The following is a 12,485-nucleotide window of genomic DNA, read 5'->3' on the forward strand; positions in this document are numbered from 1 at the left end:
ATAATAGCACTCAGAAATAAAGCATATGGATTGATTTTACCTCTCTTGTCTCTCCTCCAGGCCTGTAGTCCTTCTCTGGTTTTTACCTCCTTTGTGAGATAAATGAGGTGGAACCTATTCTCTTGGCATTTTTTTTTTATCAATTTGTATTGGTTTTTATCCAAGCGACCTTTTTCTCTCCATAATAAGTCCCTGCTGTGCTTATGTAAGTGTATACATATATGGGTCAGACAGATGAAAAAACATTTTTCGAAACAGTAAAAAAATAAGTATATACGTGTATAATATTTTACGTTTTCTTTTTTAAGTATTAAAATGTATAGTCAAGTTTAGAATCTGTTACTCAGACAACGTTTAGGAAGATACAGACATTTAGCACATTTTAATACAACATATATAGCATACAACAGCATCTTCACAGCCGGTGTCTCTTCTTTGTTCCAAAACGTAAATTTTTTTCTATTATTTTCTAAAAACACATCTTTTTTGCATATCTTCTTTATGAAAAATGATTCATTTGAAAAAAATGGGACCCTTAGTTTGTGTCTGTGTGTATTATGCTCTTCCTGTTGTGCATACAAAATATACTTGTAACCTTGGTACTGGAGCAGTCAATGGAAAAAGCACAGTTCCTGTTCTCTGGTGATGAAGGGTCCAGGGTACAATTAAAAACAACACCACAAGAAAACTAAATAAAACAAAGTGGGAGCTACATTCAAATGAGCCATTGTAACATATTTGCAATCACACACATGTTAAACATTCAGTGATAATTCAAACACATGACATAACTTTTCAACATTGATTTATAACCTGACACTGTGAGAGAAAAACCTGGGTTTTCTTTATATATATTTTTTAATTGGCCTTGAAATGTATTATTTCTCCATGTATACCTTGCATATTGACTTCTGTAGTACAATTTCAAATGCAATAGTAAAAAAAAATACTAAAGAAGGTTAATAATTTGTCCAGCCTGGAGAATTTCTCCCTCTGCTTTTGAGACTTTTTTTTTTTTTTTTACAAATAACTGCTTGTGTTTATTAGGTTATTTTCCTTGAGAAAGCTTTCTACCATTTCCAGTCAATTCAGTTCATGAGCTCAGAATGAGAATGAGTGAGCGAGAATCCAGCACACCTACAGCGCTCAGAGGCTGAGCGATGTGTCAGTAATGCTCACTCAGGGGCCGGCTAGGTCTGATGAAGGACAGAGTCTAGCGTCTGAACAGGTGGCCTCTCAGAGAGGATTCTACGTGATGAATGACACCCAGGCAGTAATCAACACAGTGACACTGATACTAGCACAGGCTTTTGCTATTAGTAAACATCTGGAAATGAAGGCTGTTAACATTACATCTGAAACTGACTTTTGCATTATTGAGTTAATGAACAGCTGGTGAACCACAGTGTTGATCCTGCAAAGAAGTTCAATACACCAAACAGAGTGTTTGAAAAGAAAACATGTAGCTGTGTAGACTGAAAATCCTAGTTTCCTAAACAGTGAACAATGAACCAGCTTTCATTCAGTGGCAGATATTCTTCAGTTTATCCACTCACATGCATTGGTTAGCTGGCAGGTCAAGGCAGGTCACTGGAGCAGAGACTAGCTACAATACATTAATTCATGAATGGCAATTTTTTTTTTAACATACTTTTGTAGATTTTCTTTTCATTTACACACTTGTCAGGCATGGCTTGAAAAGCCATTTGTCTGTTTTTTTTGTCTTTTTTATTTTTATTTTTCAAAGACAAATGGACAGACAAGTATGCATTGTTTCTCTCTGAATAAAAATGGATCTAGTCAAATGTAAGCTATGAATCAAAACATAACCACTACAAATGATCTTATGTTCAGAAACCTTTCCTCATTGGCAAATCATTAAGAGCAAACTGTTGTTCCCATTCAGTTATACTCAATGCATGTTAAAATTCAGTCAGGTTTTCCTTTGTAAGCAAAGACTTTTATGTAGTAGGACTTTTGCAAATTTTAATTTAATACCCCTGGAGTAAAATAATTATTTGGTCAGTGTGAAAGCTGTCATGGCTTTGCAGCACCTCTTCTCTGTACCTCTGATGGACCTGCTTGCTACCATCCACATTCTTTTATGTACCTAGAAACTTTGAAGATGTGACATGGCCATTATAGCTAATTAATAAAGTCAGCACTCCAAGGCTTCTGGTGCTGCTACAGAAGTGGTGACCAAATATTGATTCATACTTAGGTAAAGGTCAGTGGCAGAGCCATGATTAGAATAAATGGAAGATGAAAGTATTACCAATGCATTCACATGAAAGTGATATCATGTGAAAGAGATAAATAGAGGAAAAGAGAGAGAGAGAGAGAGAGAGAGAGAGAGAGAGAGAGAGAGAGAGAGAGAGCAGTAGTGGGCAGGACATGCATGAGGAGTGTACTGCTCATTAGAGGGGTTATACCCTAAGTGAGGCATCTAAGTGTTCTACATACTAAAATAACCTCTGGCTGACCCCTCACTGATTGGTCCAGTTACACACACCCCTTTTCAGAATGCAACTATCTACAAATTATCACCATGAAGAGGAAATTTTGACCACAACAACAATCTTTAATTGTGCAACAAAAATATATAAAGCTTTGAGATTTTAAAGTAAGTATAATACATCAATATGCACAATCCTCATGTGTGTCATCTGTTTCTGTCCGCTTAAAAAAATGATTCTTTAGACTTGGTTGAAATAAAAAAAAATAAAAAAACATTTGCCATTTGGATTTTGTGTAAGGTGTCAATCTGTTGCTGTGTCCCATATGCTCTGCTCCCAGTCCCTAACCCACCCTTCATCAGCTTCTTCTTTCTTCATTTCTTCACAGGATTTATGTGAAGTTGAACAGAAATGACATTGGGCAGTGTGGAGTACTTCTAAATCCTAAACACCTCAGTGGGTTTATTAGAGACTGTGAAACAAAACAAACAGTGCGTGCGTGTGTGTGTGTGTGTGTGTGTGTGTGTGTGTGTGTGTGTGTGTGTGTGTGTGTGTGTGTGTGGCTTGATCTATTTTCCACTATGACTCTCAGAATGAGATGGCCAGAATCATACTTTCACCTTAAAATTTAAAAAAATGTGTATACTGTGTTTTGCAAGCTTTTGTTTGTAGACGATAGTTCAATTTATCAAACTGTGAGACCTTCTCAATGTGTCACAATTGTCACAAAAGTTGTGAACTCAAATCCATACATAAAAGGGACTATGATGTAAATCCAGGTGACTGCATGACCCATTCACTTTATGTAGTACCATATACCATTTACCATTTTAAAAATAGGTAGACATTCCTAATGGGTGCTAATTTAATTAAATCAGTAATTTAATGGGGAGTTTTGTTTTAGGAATAAAAAACTTTTGAATGACATCACTTTTAATAATGCTTATGTTTATGCTCCAATTCTGTGATTTTAAGATATGTTTGGATATCTTTAATCACAGAATTGACAAGTAGATTCTTATTTGTTCAGGGTTTGAAACAATCTATTTGCAAAATAACTGACAATCTAGAGATAACATAAATCAGAAGAATGACCATATCAGATCAAACCTCCATTTAATGAAAACATGTATGTAAATGGTGTACAGATGAAGTGCATTCTGAGTCCAAAACTCTCAGGTCCTGTGAGATATGCATACAATTATTCTAGTGCAACAATTCCAAAACACTGACACTCTCATGTGCTTTCCAGCTATTTGTATATTTAGAGGGGGAAAAAATAAATCACTACAATATGTACATAGAAAATAAGTAGCAATATTAGTAGTCGTGTTTTGCTGATTCTCTTAGATAGATACACATTTACATATCAACACAGTTTCTGCATAGTGCTTTCAACATCACAAAGCAGTCTTCATTTGTTCAACATGTCTGTGTGAAAACAGACACATTTCTTTCAAATTTTCATTTCACTGGACGATCCAAGATCTAAGACATATACTGAATTTAGTCGATATAGCATATAAAACAAAAACTAGCGATATTGAAATCATAGACGAGTCTGCTGTGAAAAATACATTGAAAGTCATGCTGTACTGTAGTTAGCCTACCATAAAATACCTGTTTACCTGGCCAGATCATTGCATTAACTACATCCAGCAATCACTCAGTGTGTCATTAGCAGAATTTCTCAGCATGTTAAAAGGTTTAGGTGTTACACAGCAGATATGGTATGAATCAGTCAGCAACAAGCAAGCAAATGTACCACACTGCACCAGGATTATGACATGACACTGGACCTTTAACCAATATACTGCAGCTAATGTACCACAGGCTTACAATAAGATTATTTACCTACACGTTTTTACTGCTAATACAGAGCAGTTCATCAATCTTTCTCACAAGACATGTCCTACAACAGAAACCAAGTGGGTTATTCAAGTTTTTGGTAAAGATATTGTTTTACATCATTCATGTAAAAGCAGGAGGCAGCTGCTTAGGTAGAAATCTTTTGGGGCAGCATTTTTGCTCATCCAAGGTAAAGACTGTCCCATTTGGAAGGCAGCATAAACAGGTACAAACTGTTTGGCCAGATTTAAAGGCAGCAGCAGAGATTCAGAGCAGCAACGTTTCATAATCAGCTCTTTTAATACAAAAATGTTTCTAGTTGCCAGACTAAGTTTCCATGAATGCTTGAGATATTTGCAAATCAACCTGACCCTAAACCTTCCCTGACCAACCATAGCTTAGCTTATAACTAGAAACAACAACCGTGACAGACTGTCAAGACTAAGAATATAGGTGTGCATGCAGGGCTTGTCAATCGAGTAGACAATTAAACAGTATGGAAGACTGCATCATTACTTGAGGTACAGTCAGGTGCTTTAGGAGGGATATCGAGGATATGGATGGATGGACTTCTGTTTGCTGGATTCCCCTGACTATTTTCTTATCCCAGATAGGATTTGATAAACAGCTTGCCACTGCTTAACCAAATTAATTAAATATTGAGAGTTGTGGTAATTGGACTAGTGCTTGCTAGCTAGCATTAGTGCGACTGTTAACTATAGGCAGCAGGTTAAACGAGGCACAATGGGCCCTTTCCACAATTCCACACAAAAAAACCTCTATTGTTACATTTCTTGACATATCTGAGCATGTCACAAAGCTGGGGTCAGAGAGCAGGGTCAGCCATGATATAGCACTGCTGGAGCAGAGATTCTTAGGGCCTTGCTCATGGGTCCAACAGTGGCAGCTTGGCACTGCTAAAGCTTGAATCCTGACCTTCAGGTTAGTAACCCAGAGCTTTTAACCATTGCACCATCCAGCAATAAGTTTGTGTTTAGAATATTTAAGTGAGCAAAACCAGGGAAATGCAAAGCAAGCGTATTAACCTAAAGTGGTATACTATAAAAATAGTGTTAGTATAATGTAAATGAAACTTAAACAGCAAAAAAAAAACAAGATGACCATATACGGAAGAGATGGATTATGACAGATTGCCATCCTTCATACTTTTCTGAGTAGCCAGAGAAGCTACATGTGAAAGCTATACACACACACACACACACACACACACACACACACACACACACACACACACACACAAAGGCAGCCAGGAATATGACCAATTGCAATATAAAGGAATGTACAAAGAAACAAGTGTAATGGACAGTGCACAATATGTTTAAAGTTGAATACGTGCAAGGACATGCGTGTAACACAGTAAGATGACACAAAAACAGATGTGTGTAAAAAAAAAAAAAAAAAGGAGCATACTGTAAATGCCATATGATTTATAAATATAAAGTAATGCAAATATGTATACCGATACAAATACATACAAAAGAAACATGAAACAGTATAGCATAAGGAATCACCTAATCATGACTATGGGTGTCCTCTGCTTCCTGAACATATGCTACATATTACATATCTTGCTTATAGCCAGATTTCACCATTACACACTTTGAGGGGTTTGTGCCAGTGCAATAACGTTGTGTGTAACTCTTTGCATATTTGTGTATGTTTCTAAATAAGGTAAACTCGTCATTGTGCCATTTGTTAGGTTCACCCCACTAAACCATACGTAAAACATGGGGCTCTGTGGAAAGAGTCCATTAGGATTAAGCAAATATTATGCACACACAACATTTGATGGGAGCCCAAAATGCAGTACATAATAAAACTTTTCGGTTAAAATGCTGCCTAACACACAGAGAGAAGATAAATCTAGGTTATCTACTAAGGCAGCTGCCTTCTGAATGGGGCACGGCAATGAACAATGATTTAACGTGGATTTAAGGAGGCATATGAACTTTATTAGGCCTACCAGCGATTACCAATGAATATTTGAAGCCTAATTTTTGTGAACATTATTGCACATAGTAGTGATTTAATTTCCATAATTACAATGCATCTTACAGAGAGACTTCGTTGTTAACTACAGAAGCAACAACTTACAGTACAAATAACTGCTTTGGCGATTGACGAGTGATGATTTGTTCTTCAGTGTTCTTCTCAGTGATTATATCGCTTGTCCTTCAAGTGTGTGACTTTTTAATTAGATGGAGACATGGACCATCCTGCCCACACAATGTTAGACTAACATGTTTAAGGTGAATGGCATAGATGAGGGTGTGTGTCACCAGACACTGGAGGAGAGACTTGAGGTTGAAAAGGAAAACTGAATGTGAAAAGGAGGACGTGGGTTGAAAAAGCCTGGGAAGAGAAGCAAAGCTTGTGTCTTAATCAGCGTAGATGATAAAGCCAGAGAAGGTGCTATATTTGTTGTTGTTGCCTCCATGTGCTTTGCCGCCATCCAGTTTGATGTACACTTCATCCCCAGGCTCTAGGTGCAGAACTGCGCTGTTACTGGCATAGTCGTAATTCTGGTCTGCATCCTGTGCAATGGCGCTTGCACGAACCTGTGGAGGGAAAATACCAGTTAGTGACACTCCTTAGAGTAATACAAAGTCATTATGTATTTCCTCTAATGTCTCATTCGTTGACTAAACAAGATAATTGCCTGGGAATAAAATAGCAGACTTTTCAATATTGCTCCAAGTTGTCAATTTTTAGCACCATGGTCAGCACCACAGAGCCCAGTATCCCTGCTCTTACCAACTCATTGATTTACAATATTACTGATTCATTATTATCATCATATTAAATCACTATCACTGTATGACTGCATTACTATATCTCTGTATAAATATATTGTTATATCAGTGTATCACTGTATTAATATATCACTATGTAATTGTATCGCTGCATCAGCACCATTCAGATTTTTTTTCACAAACAAGATGCACAATCTATTCTGATGAAAATCAACATACAAAAATGATCCACACCACCCTATAAATCGTATAAATCTTTCTTAATTTAGAAAAACAACCGCATAAATAAATAAAATAAAAAAAATCACACCACTGTCAGTAATTTAAGGGTGTAATTAGCTCTAATAGAAATAGGCCTTTAATTACCCTAAGGAAAATTTGAAAATGCCTCATTATTAATTTATTCGTATAAATTTTCATAGATCAAGGTTTATTTTTTTTTTATTCATCATAGAGGTCCAAGTACCACACTGAAGATGGGAAAAACTGTGTCTTCTACACAACAACAAAAAAAAAAAGCCTAAAGACTTGGTTGATACATTACATAGTGTCTCTATCCCATGTCATGGTGGCATTTTTAATAATAATAATTTACAATAATAATAATAATAATAATAATAATAATAATAATAATTGCAGAAAAAAAGTATGATGGGGGGATTTTAGGTCTGTATGTGGCAATACTTTTGTCACTGTAAGTAAAAAGAAAAGAGGAAAAATAGCAGGAAAGGGCATATGAAAACTGGTAAAAAAAAATACTGACCATTGAAAATCTGATCTTATTATAATAAACATGAATACTTTTAGAACACGGGTTAAACAAATAATAAATTATAAGAAAAAACACAGTTTGAACTCACACCTGGGTATTTTTGCAGAGGTCTGCCCACATGCTGGTACCGTCTCCACCCCGCATCAGCACATGGTAGGTAAAGAAATAGATCCCCGGTATTGAGCAGGTAAACTTCCCTGTGGTCGGGTCATAGTGATTCCCCAGATTAGTGACCACGTCGTCGAACTTAAGCACCTCGTAGCCCTCATGCTGCTTCTTAAGGCCCGCGTAAAAGGCGATTTTTGGCACGGTGCTGTATGTAGCAGCACTGATTGCGCCAGCGCTGTTCGGCCCCGGTGGTCCTGGTAAACCTGGCCGTCCCGGGTCTCCACGCTCTCCAGGCGGGCCTGCGGGTCCTGGTGGACCCGGCTCTCCAGGCGGGCCCCGCGGTCCCGTCTTCCCGGGCCGTCCCGGCTCTCCTTTTGGCCCTTGGATAAAGGTGGGCAATGACTGCACGAGACCGGTGTCGCGCGCCGCCGTGTCTGCCGTGGCCGTGCTGCTCGGGGATTTGGTGCCGTACGGATCGCACACCATCCTGCACGTGCCGAGCATCTCGTAATGTGCCGAAGTGCCGGCCGAGTTCACCAGCACCGGGATGAGCACGACCAGCACGAGCACCATGACCACTCCGAGCACCCCGGCCGCGATCAACCGCTTCCTGCCGACCAGTCTCGTCAGCGCGGGACGCTCCTCCTGTCTGCTTTTGGGCGAAATCTTGCTGGTTGGTGAGGGAGCCCCTTAAGAAAAAAAACAACAACCTATTGGCTTTGTTGTTAATGTTAATGAACCTGCTTGGGCTGGGCCCAAACAGCTCTTTTCCTTCTCCCTCTTAACTTTTTTTGTGCTGATGTTTGCTTATTTAAGTCTCCTTAGAAAGTTTCTCAGGCTTCCCCAGGCCTATCTCTCTCTACCCGGTGTTAGTTTAGAAAATACTTCCTTCACCATCTCAAACAGCCTGTAACGCATGTAAATCTCCACCGCCACGTGGGGGGAAAAGTCACACGATGCTTCTGTATCCTAAAAAACGCGCAGGTATCCTCCTTTTTAAAGTCTTCTCCCGTGCGTAAAGGCAGGATGAGGAGGCATGGGCACGGCGCGGAGCGCACACTTGGCTTTCAGAGCGATGTAGAGATGCTGTGAGCGCGGAGAGCTGAGAGCGCAGCATAAAGATTGAGAGCGAAGGAGGGAGGGAGAACCCGAGAGCACTCTACTAACAAGCTAGAAAAAGAAAACACTGGCCGCCACCCTTCCCATTCTTCCTTGGCTCGAAATACGCAACGAAAGGAACTATAACACATAATTATAACTTATCCTTAATTATATGCACAGCAAGGAAAAAACAACAATAGCTTGAATAAACATATTCATTGGCTCTCTCTCTCTCTCTCTCTCTCTCTCTCTCTCTCTCTCTCCAGTTTATATATATATATATATATATATATATATATATATAATTATTGATGCTAATTCAACACTAACTTTATTTAACTGTCTGTGAATTAATTATTTAATTATTGAATTCATTAATACCTTATTGTATGTTAAAGTTCACTAAGCTAATGTGTATTGCATTACTGTATTATTGTACACTGCTATGTGGGGAAAAAAATGCACAAATCAGGAGTTTGTACTTATGGCTTGTTCTCTGAGCATTCTCTGAGAAGGTAACAGAGCGATCATGAACATGACACCTTTGCCAATAGTGGACTGGCAAGTGATGTATTGCACCTCCAAAACACAAGGAGAAATCATTTCCTGAGGATCGACTCTTACTCACAAACAATCACTTGCTGCAGTAATTTTGTTTCTTCTGATTGTCCTCCAAATTTGTCATCTTGTTTATTTAAAATAACGAGGCAGACATGATAAAAAGTGGTCCAAATACATCACACCATTTACAGCCATCACAAATTTGGTAATTATATTCCGATTGTTTAAATATTATGTGTATGAAACTGTATTGGGTGACATTGCACTAGGTTCTATACAGCTTGGGTTGTATTCTGTAAATGTATTTAGCACCAAATACAAAAGAGATACAAGCACATTATAAACTGTCCTGTACTGTCCAGTGACGTGTGAGGGCAGAGGGTTTGGGGAGGGTGCAGTGCATCATGCCTGTTTGTATACTTTTGGCAATCAGACATGCTGTCCTGAAGTAAATGCCTATTCCTTTGGGTTATAATGCTTGCTGTATAGGGCTTTGCGGATTGCACAGACCTCGCCTGCTTGGTAAGATTGCTCTGTGGACACAAGTTCTGTGGCAATATCCGATTGAGTTGTTCTCAGGAGGTTATGTTCAAGTGTCACTGCCAAAACCACACAGTGACACCTCAGCGTTAATATATATTTTCTAATCTTGGTTAGAAAAAATTGAATGCACACTGGTTCATAAGATTTTACATTTGGCTTTTAATATTTGGATTCACACACTTTACACAGTAAATCTTGAAATGTACACGGATAAAACATTAATTGGCATCTGACTTGACAGTGAAAGCGAGACCCGGCTTTTAAAAGCCCTGGAAAACTTGTCTGTCTCCATGAAACCAGTTCAGTATCATGTAATTGTCAGTCAGTCAGCAATGGTGCTGGATTAAGAATAAAAACATATCTCACACACACACACACACACACCACTGAACCCTGGAGATTAAACAAAAAGTGTAAAAGGACATTTATTTTACTTTTTAACAATAATATCCATACATTTCCATTATTTAGTTATAAAGTTTATCCAATAATAACTGATTATAGATACATGACTGGTTAGACCAAAGTGTGATTAATGCATTTAATGAATTATAAGTGAACTCTTTTGACTCTGACCTTAGATTGTATTCTGAACAGGACCGGTTATTGTCTACTGACCTGCCTTCCTTCGATGGCATGGAGCATATTCTCTAGCAGTACAGCTTTCCCTCACCTCCATAAATCAACGGGTAAAAATCAATGGGTTTGGTTAACCTGGCAGCCACTGTGTCTGTGGGACTGTGGGATGCATAGACAAAAAGTTTGTATCCCTTTATATACGAGGCTGCAAGCGAAACTATACCAAACCATACAAACAGAAAAGTCATCACATCGACCAAAATCTACACGGCTTCTTGCAATAGCTTTGACTTTGGGTGGGGAAAAGTACACAAAATGATTACTTTGAAAGGTCAGTGAGTAATTGGTGTCAGAGTCAGATATGTGGCATGCATAATGATCCATTGCCACCAAGTCATTTTTAAACCTCAATATCCCATTTGCTGTTGACACTGACAGAAGGATTGGACAGACCAAGATAAGAAGCCAGAGAGGCGGGTTTTTTTTTTTTGGGCAGCCAAAGAGATTGATTGTGTGAAGGTCCAGTTTTGTAATGAATAGTCCAGAGTTTGGTGCTACCCTAACTTTCAAATCACAAGTTTATTTCTTCCAACTGCTAAACAAAGAAAGTTAAGCGTGTGTGTGTGTGTGTGTGTGTGAGGGGTGTGATGCGTTTCCAGGATGGTGCCGACAAAGTTTAAAAAAGAAAAGAGATATTTTCTAAGAGCTGAAGAGATGAAGGGTGGTGATAGATGATAGAGCAGTGATAGAAAGTGTGTGCGCGCCATGGACAGATGTGCCTGCTGAGCGCGCGAGTGTACGGAGAGTGTGAATGAGGAGGACAGGAGGACACACACAGCACCTGAGACAGGATAATAATAATGAGAGAGTAATAACAGATAAAGGTGTGTGACAGGACCTCTCTAGAGCCATAGCAAACGCACACACAAACACACACAGCTTTGTTAGGCACACTGCAGTGAAAGGTCAACACTTTCTCCTTATCTCCTGTCATTACAGTGGGCTGGGTTATGACACCCCCCCATTGCGAGATCAGTTTTCAGATGTGTGATGATCCTCAATCGCAGTTTAAAATCACACTGATTTACCCAGAGCTGTATAAACTCATTAGTTTAAAATTTACTTTATCAAACATTTTAGAGGCCCAAAGTACTTCAAGTACTTTTTTACTTGTCAAAAAATTTAAAAAGTTTGTCCTTCTTACTAGAAAGATACATAAAATATCCATTCACTGGACAATAAAATACAAATAATTTAAATGTAATAACTTGTAATGCAGATGCAGGTAAAAAGCTTTAATTACTGTTAGGAGCAAATTTCATAATAGGAAGAAGTAAATTCTCAGTGACTTCAAAAGTTGAATGATTGTTAGTGCCAGATAGGTTGGTTCAATTAATTCAGAAGCTGCTGCTCTCTTGAGATGTTCCTACAGAGCAGTTTGTATAGTTTAATTGATGGGGAAAAAATAAACATCCAGTCATAAATAAAGTACACCATTATATATGTACCCTGCCTAAATATTACTCCAATAAAACTACTTTTACATTTCCACTTAAATAAAAGTACACAATATGGACAAAAATATTGCAACACCCGGGTTCTAACACCCTAGATTCATGAAGTGGAGAGTATTTTTATGATGTAAATGAAGTAAGGTTTTTCTTGAATAATTTCTGTTAAATTATTAAGTGGAGTGTATTTAGTGTTTTTAATAATGTGAGTGAAATAATGTTTCCATGTATG

The 12,485-nt window shown here is 38.2% G+C and overlaps 1 protein-coding gene across 1 annotated transcript; it reads right to left on the minus strand.

Moving 5' to 3' along the window:
• Positions 1 to 2,552: 2,552 nt before the first annotated feature.
• On the minus strand, positions 2,553 to 9,164 carry c1ql3a (complement component 1, q subcomponent-like 3a). Its single transcript, XM_046846061.1, has 2 exons — positions 7,941 to 9,164; positions 2,553 to 6,883 (listed from the first exon to the last, which is right to left on the minus strand). Exons 1-2 carry the CDS (start codon positions 8,529 to 8,531, stop codon positions 6,704 to 6,706), a joined length of 771 nt encoding a protein of 256 aa, XP_046702017.1. The 5' UTR covers positions 8,532 to 9,164; the 3' UTR covers positions 2,553 to 6,703.
• Between the last annotated feature and the right edge of the window lie 3,321 nt (positions 9,165 to 12,485).

This window comes from Silurus meridionalis, chromosome 4, assembly GCF_014805685.1.
Source record: "Silurus meridionalis isolate SWU-2019-XX chromosome 4, ASM1480568v1, whole genome shotgun sequence".
Lineage (NCBI taxonomy): Eukaryota > Metazoa > Chordata > Actinopteri > Siluriformes > Siluridae > Silurus > Silurus meridionalis.